We start from the raw sequence: 19,453 nt of genomic DNA, 5'->3' as shown, positions 1-19,453 counted from the left end.
AATAATTACAGGATAGACCAATCCTGACATCACAGGACCCTGTGGCTGCTGGAGGGATCTCACACCCTCATTCCCCGCCTTCCCTCAAACATGTCCAAATCTGGGGATATAACTCAGTAGAGTGCTTGCTTTGCAAGCACAAGTCCCTGGGTTCAATTCCCAGCAACATACACATATACACACACACAAAAAAAAATCTCCAAATCCTTCATCTCCCAGTAGCAAAATCAATGGCCTTTTTTTTTTTTTTTTTTTTTTAACAAATGATCTTTCAGAAATCGTCACTGACAGAGAGTTCTAACCAGCCAGCCCAGTTTGCAACATTGCTTCCCAATGGTACTAGCAATTTTTCCAGAAAAAATAATAAGTTAAACAATGAGGACATTAATAAAATGGTAGCAGTTGTTTAAAGAGTTATCCATAGTTTGTTTTGAATCAGCTATAAAATTAATGTCAGAAATGGTCATTTCAGTGTCTTCATTGTACAGATAATAAAAGCACACACACACACACACACACACACACACACACATTATACTTACTTGGTCTAAAGAAATGAGATAAAGTCAGACTTTGGAGAGAATGTTTCCAGACAAAAGATGTTCACATCATTTAAAGGCAATAAAACCTGTTTTGTTTGTTTGCTCTTTGTTACAAAGTAAGAATCATTTATCTGTATATTTTGGGCTTTCCAAAGATCTCAAGTTTGAAGTTATGATTCTTCATTGTGACTTATGACAATTTTGAAGTATTAATAAGTATTAGACAAGCATTTGTGCCCAAGTCCTGACTGTATCACAAATAGGCTCTGTAACCTTGAACAAAATTAACTTCAGTGTAATGCCACAATTTTAGTTTTTTCATCTGTAAACTAAGGGGATTAAATAAGGAGCCTAATAAGTCTTTCTAACTTTGGCTTTTATACCTTTTTTTCAATGGTCCAAATTTTCTTTCAAACCAGGAGAAGTAAGTAGATATGAATTTTAGAATTAAAAATAAATTACACATGAATTTATGACAATTTCATGTCACCATAATCATGACAGGCTATTAACTGAGGTCTAGAACAAAAATGAATAGATCTTCAGTGATAGAACTAGATGTGACTATAACTATGTATCAAAGACTGTATAAATAATTTCCATGGTCAAGACATTCATACGTCTTTCATTTGAGACTTTCTACTGTCTTTAACTATTAGAAATTATAGCACCACCAATCCCTTCCAAGTTGTAAAAAATTCATTGTATAAACACAAATAGTTTACTCTTGCAGGAAGACTGGAGTTTGTATCTAGACTACTGACTTTTAAGAACTCTAGAACACATCTTCAAAGCCTACAGATTGTTCAGCTAAAGCAGGAAGCAATGAATTTGTTACTAATGTTTAAGCAGACTCAAATCCTTTTTGCTCTGCAATTTTAAAACTGATCAGATCTTTTCATCAGATAGGGTCTATTCCAGTATTTAAGTTAGGGACCAAATGTCTCTGTGTCTTAGGAAAGTCCTCCTGAACATCCTATATCCCAAAACCATGAGAACTCAATTAAAAAAAAAAAGTGGTAATGGGTTCTTGTCTTTGGCACAGTTCTTTACTGGTAACTGTTTTTGTTTTTACACTTTGGGAATTGGGAGCAATCCTCACAGTGTCTCTGGCATGCAAGGGCAAAATTTACAGGACATTTTAAAGAAATTGAGTCATGCCTAGTACGTGAGCATGTGTGTGTGTGTGTGTGTGTGTGTGTGTGTAAGTGAAAACATTGCCATATCCATACTTAGAAACAAGGACCTACTAATTGCCCATTTCTGCTTTGTGATTATGTCTTAGTTAATATACTACATAGGCTTTTAGGAGCCACTTGTGTCTATTTTACAGAATACTAGTTTCAGCATGTGTGACATTTTTTTAAGCATGATAACACTGAAAAGAGAACATGTTAAACCTTCTACATTAGTGACTACTTGAGAGATCAGATGCCATCATGACTGACTAAGGGAATGTTTGTTGGATTTCAGATTTGTAAGAAATGGTGAACCAAATAAGAGACATTCTACTTCAAGGAATATAATTTTTTGTAAATTTTTCTAATTCATTAAACTTTCAACTTTTTTATACTAAATTATCACTGCTTATATGAATTTAGAAGACAAATCCTTAAAACAATTCAGTTACTGATTTCATGGTAATTTTAGTAGTAATATAACTTCCTTTAAGATATGTAATCAATCTCATAAGAAAAAATATTGTATCCAACAGAATTTCCTGATACTACTACTGTCTGGAGTAAAGGACAGCTGTAAGTTTCTGGTGTGTTCATACTTTTGTGGCTTTTGCTTTTTTATCCTTTTTGTATTTCTTGTGTATTGATTGACTTGTGAAAGTGTATCTTTGTGTAACTAGTGAGTTTATTCAGGTTTCCTCTTGCTATTCTGATAGTTATATCAATAGATAAAGCCTTCACTAATTTTAGCAGATAAAAGGATTTAGGTTAGGCGTGTGTTTTCTTCCTATGCATGAAATAGCATTTGGTAGATGGTGAAGTCTTGTCAAATTTAGTCAGACGATTTGACCTGTTAATAATTGGTAACTGTGTCGTAGACAAGAGATTGTGAGCTGATAGACTTGGGAGAAGGAACCAACAACCTGAAACCCACACGAAATATAGAAATTTGAGTAATTCTCTACCTTTATAGATGGATATGTCAGCAAGAGGTTCAGGAAACTATTTCCAACTAATTATACTCACTAGTACTCCTTCAAGGTCCAAGCAGCAGTTCTGCCTGAGGACCTGCTCAGTGCCAGACTGAGCCCCAGGCAATGGATCGGGAATGTGAGGAAGCAGACACTCCCTACAGTCATGGAAATGCAGGTCAGGGGGGAAGGCTGACCCAGCAAAGCATCCAGGAGGTATGTGACCAGGAACCGTGAGAAGTACTGACAGAACAGAAATGGGTGATGGAGATGAGGGTGGTGACTTCTTCAGACAGGGAGGTCAGAGAAGATGGCTTTGAAAACATCACATGGACATAAGAAATAAAGAAGACAAGAGACCATTTCCCTGTGAAGATGCGGGAAGAGTGCATTAGGGACAAGGAAGAGTGAGCAAAGGCGCTAAGGAACCACAGGGCCAGCTGAAGACAGGAGCAGAGGGAAGGTGTCACCAGATGACAGGCGGAAGAAGAGGGAGAGGCGGCCACCCAGGAGCCAGAGGCAGGACCTGTACAGAAGTGCTCAGATACATCCCAATGGAATGGGAACCCATTCGTGGCTTTTAACGTGACATTTTAAAGGTCACTCTGGCATTTGGTTGAGAATGAGTTGAAGCAAGAGATGAAGGAAGAGGGGCAGCCCAGTAAAGGAGGCAGTAATGGGGGGCGGGGGAAGCTGGTGGTGTGCTGAGCTGGTGGTGGAGACAGAGAAGTGGTCCCATGTGAGGCAGGTCCCCGTGTCTTTGTCAGTGTCTGATAGAGAAGTGAAACAAAGAGAGCAGTACAGAATGACTTCCAGTTTCCAGTAAGAATAAGTGGACAGAGGGCGGTGGCATTAACTGAACCAAGGAAGAACAGGGGTGTATCAAAGTTGGGAGTGAAATCAAAAGGCACGTCTAGTCACGCTCAGTATGTGACGCCTTGATACGCTGATGAGGATACGTCCAGGAGCCTGCTGGCTTCAGACGGAAAACTCTCACAGGAAGTCTCAACTAGAAATGGAATTCCAGAGCCTTCTCAGAGGCAGCACTGAGCCCTGGGGAATCCCTGCTGAAAGGCAATGGAGTGGAGTTCAGCTCAGACCAACTGCGAGTTCAAATACATTCACAGACTGGGAAAACTGAGATTCCACACACCTGCCACAAAAGGGGGTCTTGTGGACAGCTGAGGGGATTTGAGATTGAAGTTGATTGAGACGGAAGGTTTGCTGACCCAACGCTTTCAAGAGTTTTGAAATGTGAAAGGGATCAGGGAAGTATGTCAGGAACCAGATGGCAAGGAGCTGCAGTGGAGAGTTTTGCTATTCCTCTTAGAGGACATGAATTGCTACCTGTTGAGGGGACTAATTCAGGAGAGAGGGAAGCTGATCATTCTGGGGAAGGGGATGGCTGAGTGGCTATGTACTTTTAAAAGACAGGAGGTAGGATGCAAAGCACATGTGTATAGATGTGGTCCTTTTATGTTGTGGCAGAAACTTGTGAAGGTCCCTTACTCTTGCTGTTATTGTGTGGATGGTTCAAATCATCCTCCATATTTTGTTATTTTTTAATGGAGAAAATAATGAGTGCCTATTAATAATGCAAAACAGAACACAGTAAAACACAAGCCTTTCCCCTATCTCAGGTCCTTTCCAAGGAAACCACTATTGTAGTATCTAACACACTTCTTTCAAAAATATTCTATTCACACGGGAGAAAGTTTACACCTAGATAGATATAGATAGATAAGTAGATTCTCCATTTCTCATTATTAACAAGTGGGTTAATTACAAGGGGCAACAAGGGTAAGGCAGGAACTCAGGGCTACCAGTCAGCAATGGAGCTGGTCCCACCTTGGAGCCCAAAGGAAAGAGAGGAAGAAATGATCAGAAAATTCAGGAGTATGGTGTGGAACAATTCTTTTAAAAAAGATAATCTGAGACAGTCAAGAAATTTTAACATAAGAAACAGTGGTAGAGTGTACCACAGGGCGCCCAAGGGAGAAGTGACTCTCTCCTGAAGCCTGCAGCTGGACAGAAGAGACATCACAGGAGAGGGCCAGGAGAGTGGTCTGCTCCTGCCAAGGCTTCCCAGGGGTCACGCCCGGGAGGAGGTGGAGGGTGTGGGATCTCTCCCTCTCAGCTGCCTCATGGGTTCCAGAGTCACAGTGCAGAGGTGAAGAATGGGCTTTCAGAGGACCAATGGAGGCCTGAGACCTTCACGTCTCACAAGTATCAATTCACTCTTCACACAACAACCACAGCAATCGGCAGTCATTGTTCTTTTATTTGATGTTTTTAGATATATTGACAGTAGGGTGTATTTCACACATTATACATACTGGGAGTGCAATCCATTCCAATTTTGACCCCATTCTTGTGGTTGAACATGGTGTGGAGTTACACTGGTCGTGTATTCATATATGAGCATGGGAAAGTGATGTCCGATTTATTCCACTGTCTTTCCTAATCCCATTCCCCGTCCCTTCCCTCAGTCCCTTTTGTCTAATCCAATGAATTTCTATACTTCCCCTCCCTACTTTTCCTTGTTATGGGTTAACATCCATATATCAGGGAGAATATTTGTCCTTTGGTTTTTTGGGACTGGCTTATTTCACATAGCATGATATTCTCCAGTTCCATCCATTTACTGACAAATGCCATAATTTCATTCTTCTTTTGACTGAGTAGTGTTCTATGAATGAACTTCTTCAATAAGACTCCTAAAGCATAGAAAGTAAAATCAAGAATCAATAAATGGCATGGCATCAAACAAAAACTTCTTCACAGCAAAGGGAACAAGAAGATGAACAGAGAACCTACAGAAAAGGAGAAAATCTTTATCACCAGAACCTCAGATAGAGCAGTAATCTCTGGGATATATAAAGAACTCGAAAAACTTGACAACAAAAAAACAAATAACCCAATTAATACGTGGACAAAGGAACTGGATCAGCAGTCATTTAAAACCAAAGTCTGTCTCTTCGATGACTGCAGGGATCCACTGCAGAGACTGTCTAACCAGGGGATATCTCCCCCAGGTTTTGGTGATACAGTGCTACCATAAACATTTTTTAATGATTTTGAAAATATGATTTTTTGAAAGCATACTAGTATAGGGTAGTTCTTAGCCATAACAAGGCTGGGTCACCTCGTGTGCCAGTGTGCAATTGGCAGACTTAACTAACTTGCCTTCCCATCATTGTGCATTTGATGAGGTGTTTGAGTACTACAGAGAACCAGTGAAGACTCATCAAAGTCTAGGTTTTACCTATTTGATTATGAATGACGTTGAACATTCTTCAAATTCTAAAAAGCCACGTATATTTCTTCATGTGATCATTTCATTCAAGTTCTTTGCTCATTTTCACTAGAATTAGTTTTTACTGGTTATTGAGTATTTTTATAGCGTAAAGAAATTAGTCCTTTATCTACTGTATTATAAAAAGTTTCCCAATCTGTCGCTACTCTTTGAATTGAGTTATATTTGGTCATGCAAGATTTTTTTTTAAATTTTAGGTAGTTGAATTTATTAAGCTGGAGTTTTGTGATTCCTGGAATCTGTGTCTTCATTAAAAATACCTCCTATGTTAATAGATTACAAAAATCTTCCACTATGCTTTATAATTTTTATGTCCTTTATATGCTTAAATATTTGATGTGTGTGGAATTAAACTTGGTGCATGGCACAGGGGACCTCATTCTTTCACAGACCAGTAGCTGTCTGCCTTTCTTCCTTTATGAATTCAACCATTTCCTCCACTGTCAGCATGCCACTGTTAGCTAACTTGTAGATGTCCCTGAATTCACTTCTAGACTTTCAGCTCAGTTCCACTGATCTTTTTCTCTCAATGCACCCATATTAGTTTATATTTACTCAAGCCATATTGTGCCTTATTGTTTAATAAAAATAATCTTATCTTCTTGTGCTCCAATTTCTGAACCTCTGTGTTTATTTTTCCATATAAATTTTAGAAGGCATCAAGACTTTTCTAAGTTCTTATTAGCAATGTTTGCAGTTGTGTTCTTCCAAAGAGATGTAGGTTCCTTGGGTGTTTTTCTCTCCTCCTCTTTCTTCCCTCACCTTCCTCCTTTCCACCTGCATTTCCCTAGATATTCTCTTTCTCTCCTTATTTATGCCTGGCCCCCAAGTTTTCCTAATCTGCCTCTGCAATTAGTATTCAAAGACCCAGCAGTGGGGGCAAAATCGAAGTTACCCATAGAAAAGATGCGTGGGATGCAGACTGGATACTTAACAGCACCTGCAGCTCATCCAGATGCTTTCCAAAGCCTTGCGGATGCTCCACCTTTCCAGCTGTCTTGTCTTTGTAGCCATCTCCTCCCCTGCTGAAGGAGAGAACTGAGATAAGGCTTTACAACACTTTTAGAAGAATATGGTTCACAGCTATTCCAAGGTTAGTTCATCTGGGGAAAAAGAAAAACAAATTGTGAGTTTAAATTTAAATCTTACTGTCCTAGAGATTCCATAGGGTCTGAAATTTCCTTGTTATTTGAGAAAAGTTATTGCCTCATAATGAAAATGTCACCAGTTATCACAGTTCCTGAACACAGAATATCTGAGGCATTTCAAATTAATTTCTCTCTAAGTAGTGGATTGATAATGGAGCCCCTTTAATCCCTCTGTTTCTTTGCAGTTCATTCTGCTCCAGACATTGTGAACATCTACGTGGAGTATTAAAACCACTCTTTAGCTGACCTTGCCTTAGTTGACTCTTTCTAGTCTACCCTGCATATTATTCATTCCTTATTATTTTAAAATGTGTGTTTATCAACTAACTTCATTTTTTAAGACCCACCAATATCTCTTCATGACTGGTTAAAAAATGTTCTAAATATTCATGAGTTAAAACCATTTTATTAGAGATCAAGAATCATAAATTTCTACCGGATGGTCCTCTGATGGTCTGGCTTTGTTTTACCTACGAATAAAGTTCGGAACTTCTTATGGAGTGGATACAAGTTCCCAGAAATATTCTGTCTTGCAACTGAGACTTTATGGTAAAAAGAAAAAAGTTTGCTATTTGATGAATCAAATAGCAGTTTACTAGACATAACTAGGCACTCATAAGTATATGTTGAATGAATTAGTAAAGCTATATTCTCCAGGAAAATCCCTGTATACTTGGGACTTAATGTACGTTCATAAACTTAATGTCTGTTTGTCTATCTTCTGTTTCAAGTAAGGCAGGACCACAAGTAATGACTTGAATAATAATAACCCAGTTTGTTCTGTCCTAATAAGAGGAAAAGACGTAGGTCAACACCAGGCTAGAGAAACTATGCTTGTGTTTTAGTTAGAATAGATTTGGGGATGTAACACAAAATAGATATCTTAAGCCGTAGAGTTTATTTCTTTCTGATAAGCACACTTGGGTTGGTGGTGTGAGACTGGTATGCTACCAGGAACCCCGAGTCCTTACTTTCCTTGCCACCATGCTGAGCTGTGAGAGCCCTGGTCCAGGTCTCTTGCTCACAGACTCATGAGGGAAGAAGAGTCCAGGCACCTTTGTTTTAAGGTGGATGCACATAGCACATCCACTTTCATCGCCTAGTCACAAGCCTCCTTGCATAAAGAGGGCCTGGGAAACATTAGCTGGTGGCTCTGTCAAGATGTACATCCTATTGCCACAGAAGGGGGTTGAGATTTAAGGAACACTGTGTGATAGCTTAACAACCTCATTAGGAAAACTGGCTCTTGCTTTTCTGTCTCTTGGAGACTGGGAGGGTCTTCCTTCCAAAGGACTCATGACTATGCAAAGAAGGTGGGATGCCTGGTGCCCGCAGGTGGGTATTGGAGGGAGGGCACAGCCGGGTGCACCCCAGCATTCTTACCAGTCTCCTCCTGGGTGCAAGTTTCTGCCCCCAGTGTGTTACCCCAATCCACTCTTCACATTTACCCCGGGAGCAGGCCCTTGCTTTCCCTTTGAGGTTACCCGTCTAAATTTTCAAAAACTGAGTTCTCTGTAAAGCCTTAGTACACCTTACAGCAGTGATTTACCATCTTAATCTCATTCCAGCATTTTAAATACGAGGCATATCTATAGATCTGACTTGTAATTACTGTATTTTACCACACAATCACTGCATATTTTATGGCAATTTTTTTTTTGCAAAGAAGTGAGGTGTGACCATTATGTAAAGTTTTTTTAAAACAAAAACTTGTGCAGGTATTACTTTAAAATAAGGTATTACTAAGTTGTGTTTGGTGTAAGACTAAGATGCATGGAATAATCATGAATATACATTTAATGGGGTGGCAACAATTACATAGTGAAATATAACATTTCACAACTAAACAGTTTCTTGAAGACCAAACTTGTTTTTTCTCTATTCTCTATTCTGTTTTAAAGTGTCTGCCTGTAACAGGTGACAGATTGGAAAGAACTTGCTGTTACTTGTTTAGGTTCGATACAATTTAACGTAGAGATAGGTGAAGGAATTGCTGATCCTGCAGATTTTTCTCTGTGTGCCTATAATCCCTTTGAGGACCTTTTATTCATAAAACAATGGGGTATGCATTGTAAAAATAAAACTCTTGGTAAATTAACAAAGTAAGATAAAGTGATCTCTGGCTTATTATAATAAAGCAATTTATAAAGTAGAAAACCCAAGTTAAGGTGCTTATACTGTAAGGCTAAAATTAATGAGTATTACAGTCAGGGCAGAAATGTGTAACTGTTGGATAGATGTGAACCAAAGATGGTTGATTGCTTTTTAATGTAAAATTTGGGCATAATGTAGGAGGTACAATAAATATCTCTGCTCTCAAGTATTTCCATAAATAAATGCTTGTTGAAGGAGCACCATCAATATAATATTAGCATTTCTATACTATTAGGTTATGTAGTAATGAAATATTAAATTAGTCCCTGAAGTTATAATTCTCCATATGTTTTCCATTTGAACAGAAGAAATATAACAGACGAAATATAAGGCAGTGATATACACTCCATAGAGAATATACTTTCAAGCAAAATTGAAATCTAATTAAGATGAGAAGAAAAGTGCTAAAATATTGTTGAGGTCAATATCAGAGGTAATGCAGAAGGAAACTCCACTGTGATACAGAAATAGTTCTGAGAGCCAAGAGCAGGAGAAATGGTATTTAAGAATGCAAACATTCTAAACCGATTTCTTGTCTTAATAAGCAAAAGTTAAAACTTGGTGTTGAGATGAAGGGGAAAAAAATCTTTAAGTTCAGGAGATACTTTATACTGGAATGGTCACATATACATCATTTAGAATAATTTTCCCATAGTTCACAAATAACCTATCAGTAATGGAGAAGCAATTCGTCCCATTCTAAAGTTCAGAACAAGACATATTTAATGTGGTATAAAATTTGCATTAATCTAAAACCAAATTAAATATCTGAGCATTGGTATGGTAAGAGAACTAAGCAGGGGGAGAATCTCAGCTGAGATTGACAATTCCGAACTTGGTGTTAAGGTGAAATGAAACTGTCTTTACAGGCAGCGAGCACGTTCTGTGAATTTTATGAAGTACAGGCAGGTTGCGAAATGATTAAACTCACTAAGTGAGATGAGGAGATTATTATATGTCACTCTGAGTGGATCCTGTACAGGCAGTCGGAGAGCGGAAGGAAACAGCAGTTCTAGGAGGAATGTAGATGCATCAGGGCACAGACGTCGCCCCTCCTGCTTGCTCCCTTTCAGGCTCTCCTCTTCCTTGGCTCTTCATTCTCCTTGGGGGCTCCTCCACCGAAATGCTCTGGAGCTGTGATCCCAGTGAGGTCCTCTGAGCAGCCCTGTGGGTGTCATCTGGGAGCTGGTTAGACTTTCAGACTCTGAGACCTACCAGGTCTCCAGAATCAGAATCTTTATTTTAGTAAAACTTTAAAGTGATTCCTGGGCACACAAAAGTTGAGAAACATGACTTTTGGGTGCCAGGGTCTCAGGAGGAAGTGACAGCAAGATATTCTGGTAAATGTTGAACTGTTGATTGTTTTACCATGTGAGCAGACTTCCATCTGGATTTTTGGAGTCACAGTGCAAACAATCTATTGGGTTCTACAGAACCAAGTGTACCTTTATAGGTAATGTAAATGCTTTACTTGAATCATACTTAAAAATATCTACTTTAACTTTTTGACTTTTTTTTTCTTTCTGTTTTTGTAGTTCTAGGGCTTAAACCCAGGGCTTTGTGCACACTAGACAAGTGTCTCTACCACTAAGCTACATCCCAGCCCTTTTTAACTTTTAAACACTGTAACAGACAAACAAAATTTCCAAGTTCTTTGAAGATTACCAATGTATTTAGTTAAGTTGTCAGACTAACATCTTTTCAGATTTAAAATAAAATTTCTTCTGCTATGCCAGATTAAGTCAGATTAATAAACTACAAAGTGACCTGCTTTAAAGTCTGATACCACTTTAAATATCTTACATCCACTGACCCCAGTTTTCTCAATGCTTTGTCATTTAATTCAAGCACAGAAATAAATGACATGATCTGGGTGAAATAAAACTGCAACTGCCATCCATAACTCCAAACTGAATTCCTGCATCCATCCAGCTAACTCCGTCTGCATTAATTGATTTTATATTAAGTAATAGTTGGACATAAGACTTTTCAAAATATGAATTTTTTTTTGCCTCATAAATTGGGGTACCAGAAAGTTTCATTTGGAATGAAAAGCATGTGGATCCTACAGCATTCTAACCTACAGCATTCTGGCCAGCTCTAACCGGAAGGATGCTGTGGCTGAGTCTCAGATGCCAGGGCTGTCTGGAGCCAGAGTAATTGGATGCTTCACTTCCCAGGAGCCCTTTGATCACGACAAATTGACACCTGCCAACTTTTCCCCCATCTGCTCCTGAGCCTGGTCAAGTTCTTCTCAAGTAGAAGCAGTCAAGTCATTTTGATTCATTTTTTATGTGAATCAAACTTTCACGTTAGGACATGCCATGAAACAAATAATACATTTCCTATGACCTACTAAAAGAATTACCTTATTAGAGCAAGAGTCTAAAGTCTGAATTTAAGACTAAAATCATAGGTAAAAATAATCTCTATTTCTCAGAGCAGAAGGGCTATTGCCTCTGAAATACCTTTGGAGTCCTAGGTGGCATAACTTTTTAGCATTTCTTTCATCCGTTTCTTTAGTCTGTCCATAGGCATTTACTGAGTGTATGCTGGACACCCTGTTATGCAAAGAACCATAAGAAAAACACACCTACCTTCTGCAGTGTCAGCTGACAGCCCAACAAACAATTACTAAGCCAGGTGACGAGGGCATATTGGATACATGCAAATGGTCCTATGGTCATACAGGAGAAGAAATAAGTAATTACAAAGAAGACTCTAGGTTAATTTGTATTTTGTTTTTCTTGGTAATTGGTCCTGTTAAAATATATGGTGATAAGATATTAGGATGTGAAATTGAATTTGAATCAAGTTGATTTGGAAATAAAACATTTTCTACCTTTAAGTATTCAAATGCCAATAATATGCATAAAGAGAAGGTTAATTTTAAAAATAAAAATTGCAAGAAACAGACATTAAAAATAAAATGTTAAAATCCCATTGAAGTACAAATGATCGCTTTTGCAGAAATCCCTAGTCCTGCATTTTAGGAGTATTCAGTTACTCTCACATCCTGGTTTATGCTTCCCACGTGTGCAAGTACACCATCATCTTTTTATCATTGAGATGTGGATTTTCTACTTGGTGCATTATTTAGAGCACATTTAGATTCCAGCTTGGTTTTCCTTTGCTACTCAGTAGGCTTCTGCACTACCTCCCCCTGAATTAATTGACATAATGAACTGATGTAAATGACTCTCACCATTAGGCTGAGCTAATATTAACCCACGATGATTTAGAAAGTAAATATACCACACAAAGGCATATACTTACTGAATTTCAAAATTAAGTATCAAGTATGCTTTCATTTGCTGCGTGTTTGCCTCCCACCATGACGTGGAGAGCAAGGGCAGTGGATGTGGTCCCTGCCGCATGGCCTGGGCCTGGGTCTGCATGCACGGTGCTGTGGAGTGGGTCCTTCCAAACCAGGACCACTGCCCCTCACTGCTGTACTTCCTTCCCCTTGATTTTCTCTCTTATTCTGCTAGGACCCCCTTTCAACATTTTAATCATAGAAATGCAGCACCTCTTTATGACCCAGGGAAAATGTTCTGTAAGGTCTGTTCAGTACTTGGCTTGGCAGCAGCTCTTAGGTTGTCATGACTCACAAAATTCTTCCTGCTGTCACATTTTGCCTGAGTTTTATCCCCATCCCAACCTACACCTACAGTATAAGGTCTTTGAAGGCTCATCTTCACAGCCTTCATACCCGCAAGTTCAAATTATATGAAAAGAAAAGTAGGTGTCTATTAAACGTAGAGTGAGTTTTCCATCCTTCATGAAAACCCAGGATCATGCCTTTGCTTATATCGTACTTCAAACCAATGATGATCTTTCTCATGTTTTCTTCTTTAATAGTCCTGTTCAGTCTGTGAACATCAACCTAGGAGCTTTGAATTGATTCTGAAATCTACATATGATCTCTCACGAGAAATTCCACAGTATTTTATTTGTCTCCGAGTTGCGCCATTTTTCTTTTTGCCTCTGTTATAGTTCTCATACATAATGTATCTACTTTCTTAAGTGGTAAGATCTTCAGAGGCTGTGAATACAGTCTTATAATTCTGTTCACCATAGTGCTGTGCATACAGCAAGTGTTCAGTGCACATTTGTTGTAGGAATAAAGGTTTATGAGGAATTGTGGAGAAACACCACACACAGGTAGACTCAGGGGCTCCTTGTCTATTGAGCTGCTCTCTGCTGCGAAGTGACTTTAGACATGGCAGATGGTAAATCAAGAACAGAGGCTGGAGAAGGTGATCCAAGACCAACTCTATCAGATGTTGTAGCAAAACACTACCAGGACATTCTGATTAAGGATTTCCACACAGAATGACTCTCTGTCGATCCATTGCCTGTGACTCTCTATTATAGGTTCTTCTGTTTTAATCTGAGAGGAAATTAATATTTTTGAGAGTTTCCTATTAAAATCTAGATATTTTCTGTGAATGCTAATATATAACAATAAATAACTTCTTTTCAAATATTTTTAAACAATGATTTGTACAGAAATAGGTTGTGGGGAGAAAGGAATTGATGGAAGGGGTAAGGAGATGGCATCAGGTGATTGGAAAGAGTTTCTGCCACTGAAGTATGAATTTTCCAGAACAGATCTCAACTTCACTATTGCTAGGATACAGTCAAGCTAGGAGATTGTGCCCTGGAAGCTGTGACCCAGATACTTAGAGTTCTCAGTAATTGGCCCTCTCATTCCTTCCTATTATCTACTTCATGAACCTTACCTCCAAACCTAAAGTGGTACATCTACACAATGGAGTTCCAGTCAGCCATAAAAAAGGATGGGATCCTATCCTTTCCATTACATGGATGGGACTGGAGATTATTATGTTAAGTGAAATAAGCCAGGTACAAAAAGATAAGTACTGTGTAATAGCACTCATGTGGAATCTAACCAGACAATTTTATAAGTCAAAAAGAGAATCGTGGTTACCAGAGTCTAGGGGTGTTAATGGGGAAAGGTTATCAGTGGGTACCAAGTTATAGTTAGAAAAGAGCAAGAAGTCCCAGTGTGTAATTACCCCAGTAGGGTGCCTGTAGACCTCATTATTTGCGTGTATTTCACAAAGATAGAAGAAAGGACTTTGAATATTTTTACCAAAATAAATGATAAACGCTGGAGGAGAGAGGTATGTTTAACCTGGTTTAAACACATTACACAATGTAAATGAATACCGAAGCATCGTATCATGCCCCATTAATATGTATAGTTTTTATGTGTAAGTAACAGTTTGAAAATTAAATTAAAAATAAGATGTTTTTAAAGTATTCGTAAGTATATAATTGCCCACTTTTCAAACATGGAGATTCAGAAAGGTTAGATTCATCATGGTTAGCTTTCTAATGCATGGAAAGACATACCTTGGAACACAAACCCTATTCTCCCCCTCCATTAGGCTTGCTGCCTCTTTAAGTTGGTGGCTTTAAAGATCCAGTCAGGTACTGGGGCAAGTGTTTGAAAGACAGAAATCTTTTCTCATCAAGTTAATGTAATTTCATTGCCGTTGCCATGGCATTATTCCAAAAACTCAAATTGGTTTGGAAAACTCAGGACTACCCCTCTGCAACTTGGTATTGGTCTTGAAAGAGAAGAAAACAGGAGAGGAAACGAGATGGCTTATCTTCCATCCCTCACCAGGAGGAACCTGGCTAGTGTCTATGTCTTTGGGTAAAAGGGAAATGAAATGAATCTGCCATATGCAAACGAGCCCCTCAGCTGGGCGTTAGTATCTACTGTTTACTCAAAAATGGGAAACACCAGGCCTGTGATACATCATCTTCTGTGTGCTTGGCACCTTCCATCATGAATCATATTAATCTGCTAAAACTAACAAGGATTAATTGCCTCAGTAAGGCAACCTGGCATGGAAATGATAGATTACCCAAACAGCTTGGAATTTGGCCACTCATAAATCTCATTTGTTTGTTGCTTTATTTCTGTTTGTCTCTTTTTCTGACAGATGTGTGCCCAATCACTGTGAGCATGGGGGAAAGTGCTCGCAAACGTGGGACAGCTTCAGATGCTCTTGTGAGGAGACAGGATACAGCGGGGCCACCTGCCACAACTGTGAGTGCCAGTTTATCTCACTTTCATCTCCGAGACACACGAGAATCACAGGGCCTCAGCCATGCTTTAAAGCTTAGCCGCCTGAATTATCTACACTCTGCATCTCTTGATCTGAAAAACCCAGATTCCGTTGTCATGAGTCCAAAAAGATAGTACTCTACTTGTCAAATATGGTCCCTCATGCTGGATGGGGAAGGGCCAGCGTCTCCAACCTTCCATGTCTGGGTTGGAAGGCAGAATCTGGAGTCCCCTCTGTGTGTCTAAGCCAGCTCTGTCCACTTAGATCGCCTGGAAAATTGTGTTAGTGTGATGTCTCCGACTGGACCATCATTTATCAATTCATCTGAGGGGGAGACAGAGTAGAATTTGAACATTTAATTTCTGGACAGTGGTTGACTCTGGTGTCAGCCCAAGTATTTGGCCCCATTTTCTACATCAGAGAAATGAGTCAGAAAGTGGCATAAAGTCCATCACCTTATATATCTAAAGTAAAAACACAAGAAGACAAAGTTCTAAAAACATTAAAAAGAAAAGCTAGCATGCAAAAATAACTAGAAAAATACACATGTGTCTTGTATCACATAGCTTTACCCCCTAGGGTTAAGTACAAATTAAACTTTTAAATTCAAAGTGTATCTTAAGTGAATGTTAGCTCTGTAGTTGTGATATTCATTTTCCAATAACTCATTGCCATTTTACAAAAGCACCTTTGAAAACATACTTGTCATAAACACATAGTAAAGAGGGTCACCTGTTGTGTAGTGTGTGTGTATCTATAGAAAAGAGAGTCAGCCATCTTTCAATATGTTAACACCCTGAAATCCTAACATCCAAACCCTCTAATTACACAAGACTGATTTCTCTTCACTTTATTTTTAGGAAATGAGAAGCAGAATATTTTCAGAGTAGAGTCCTGGGGACAGTAAAAATACAATATACTTCTCTGAGCCTCTCCATACTGTCATTTGTAGTAACATGCAGTAAGAAATCATGCTTAGTATGTGCTGTGAGACATAAACTAAGAAAAATGTTTGAAATTTATTTTCTTCATTTATTAATTTATTGAAGGAAATAATAAAAAACAAGATGTAAAGGGACTCTTAGAAAAACCAACATTAATGGGAAGATGTATAAGTGAGTAACAACAGACAGACAGGAAATTCATCATCTGTAAAGATAAAGAAAAGTATTTTAGTGAACAAGGAACACAATGATTAATAATAAAATTAATTAGAAGAAGACCAGGGGGAGGAAGGAAGGGAGGTAAGAGGAGGTTCTGGAGAATGAAATTGACCCAATCTGTTGAGTGCATGAATGTATATGTAACAAGGAATCCCATTAATACATATAATTATAATGTACCAATAAAAATTTTAAAGATCAAATGAACAAGACTGTGGGATACAAAAGCCTGTGAAACAAAATAAAGACAACAGAAAAAGTTATCCTTGGCATCTATCCTAAAATGGAAAGATCGCATGAGATCAAAATCTATCTTGTGAAAAGCAAGTTATAACTAAAATTATATATAGACCAACCACACAAAATGTTGACTTTTCGTATACACTATTCATTATTATAAAATACAATGCTGAAATAAGAAACTTTGGTAAGAATTAGCAAGCTTAATTTCACCAGTATAATCTCTATCATGTGACAGTTACCATGTTTAAATGCAAGAGACCTTGTTTCTGAAATACAGCGATGCCAAGGAAAGACAGAGCAAAAATTGGTAGTGATCACAGGGTCTCCCACCTCAGTGATGGCTTTGATATTGAATTGAAAAGCCAGTAAATTTTTAACACATCAACATGTATTGCAAAGAGAAGGGCCAAATTGTAAAAATATATGCTACTGATTCAGTAGTTGAATTTTGTTAAGAGTCATAACTGCAAATATTTGAAATATGCTTGGTGTATTTAAGTCTGGTTCTATTGGCCAGCTCTTCATGCAGAAGAGGAGAATTATCTCATATCCGGGTGTTCCTTCCTACTTGCTGTTCGTTCCTTTTTGCTTCTGTAAGGGGAGAATTACTCGTTTTAATAATGAAAGCTGGATCCCTCCTGAATATTGTGAATGTCAAGTGTGTACATCAGTTGAGGTTGAACGGCCATGTTGCTTACTTCAAGAAAGAGCTTGGTCTGGAAGAGGGTACCTTGTGGTTTATTGAAGGATATTTACTTCCTATAAAGATTTGATACATCTCTTAGTACTCCCAAGGAGAAGTTAAAAACTGAAATGTTTTATTTTCTCTACATCCTTGCCAACCACATAATTTGTTGTTGTTGTTGTTGTTGTTACCAGGGGTTGAACCCAGGGGCACTTAACCACTCAGCCACATCCCAAGCCCTTTTTATTTTTCATTTTGAGATAGTGTCTCACTGAATTCCACAGGGCTGGCTTTGAGCTTATAATCCTCCAGTCTCAGACTCCCAACCCTGGGATTACAGGCAGTGCCACGGTGCCTGGTTCTTTCATCTTTTTGATAATACCTTTCAAGCAGGTATGAGATGATCCCTCATTTTTGTTTAAATTTGCATTTCTATGATGATTAGTAATGTTGAGAATTTTTTAATGTATCTGCTGGCCATTTGTTAGCTTTCCTCTGGGAAAGGTCCATTCAGGTCCTTTACTCATTTTTATAAAAAAATAATCCTTTGTCTTATTATTTTGAATTTTGAATTTTTTTTTAATTTTATCATTCTACAATGTATGCATGTACCAAAATATCACATGGTACCCCATAAATATATTCAATTATTATTTGTCAATTAAAACAAATAATAAAATCGTTTAAAAGACAAAAAAAAAAAAAAAAGAGAGAGAGGTCTGGCGTTGCACATAACAAAACGATGCAATGTGTTCCATGAAGTTTGAAACAGAATGGAGGGTTTTTCATTGTTACTAAGTTACTGGATGTATTCCTGGTAAGAACGGTGAAGTGAAAGACCCGAATGCCTGCTTCTAGCTGGAGATCACTACTTTGTGTGTCCTCCTAGACAGTCATGTGACTTCTCTGGAACTTTTTTACTCCCATTGACTAAATGGTTCCTGAAGTCTCTTTTGCTTCTAAAGGCCCATGAGCTGAAATTTCAAGTTGCTTATTCCATGTTGTATGGTTTTGAACTTTGCTAGTATTACCGGTTGAGAATTCCTAATCCCCAAATCCAAAATACGCCACAATCTGAAAGTTGAATATCTACCTGATACCTCAGATTTTCAGGTTGTGGAGCATTTTGGATTTTGGTTTCTGAATTAGGGCTGCTTAACCAGGAAAGTCTAGGCAAATATACAAAACCAAGGTAGAAAACTCTGAAATTTGAAACTTTAAAAAAATGTTTTTATTAGTGCATGTATAACCATAATACATGATAATGGGATTCATTTGACATTCATACATACATGCAATATGAGTTGCTCCATTTCAACCCCAATATCTCCTCTTTCCCTCCCCCTCCTCTAGGCCATTAGAGGACGGACTGCAGAATGAAATGAACCAAATTATGTCATGTACACATTGGAATAGGTCACAGCAGATGCCGTCTTTACATATCAAGCACCAATGTTAAAAAGACAATAAATAAAATAGAAGATTCAAAATCCTTTTGAACCCAAGCATTTGGATAAGGGACATTCAACCTACACTAAATATTTTACCTCATTTTTTTTTTCTTGCAGAAGGCCAAGCATTTCTGTTGGGCAGAAATTATGCTAGTTTTAAATAGTACCGTGTCCAAAAAAAGCAGCTAACAGCAAACTTTAGAGTAACTGAACATTTGATAGAGTTTCAAGCATTGTAATCAGGCTGCAAAATACTAATTTAGCCCATTTTCTATACTGGTCCAGGATTGGTCAGGATGAGAAAGCAATTTCTTGAGTGACGCAGGATCACCAGCATGGTGGAGCATTCAAGTCTTTTGGATCACATTACTCATCTCTACCACTTGCTCCTACCCCTGGCAGCTGAAATGAATATGGTAATGGTAGTCACCTCCAGAAGCCATAGTGGGCTCCACAGGGGATGCACAGTCCTGTGGAGCACTGATCCAGGTTTTT

General features: G+C 38.3%; 1 protein-coding gene across 2 annotated transcripts in view; it reads left to right on the top strand.

Moving 5' to 3' along the window:
- Positions 1-19,453, top strand: part of Cntnap2 (contactin associated protein 2) — a 1,961,892-nt gene that overhangs the window by 1,163,279 nt on the left and 779,160 nt on the right. For both annotated transcript variants that reach the window (XM_047561468.1, XM_047561470.1), the window contains exon 11: positions 15,291-15,397. In XM_047561468.1, the coding sequence (XP_047417424.1) occupies positions 15,291-15,397 (107 nt within the window). The remainder of the gene's footprint in view (positions 1-15,290; positions 15,398-19,453) is intronic.

The sequence above is a fragment of the Sciurus carolinensis genome, chromosome 8, assembly GCF_902686445.1.
Source record: "Sciurus carolinensis chromosome 8, mSciCar1.2, whole genome shotgun sequence".
NCBI lineage: Eukaryota > Metazoa > Chordata > Mammalia > Rodentia > Sciuridae > Sciurus > Sciurus carolinensis.
This window is presented reverse-complemented; position numbering and strand designations above follow the sequence as displayed.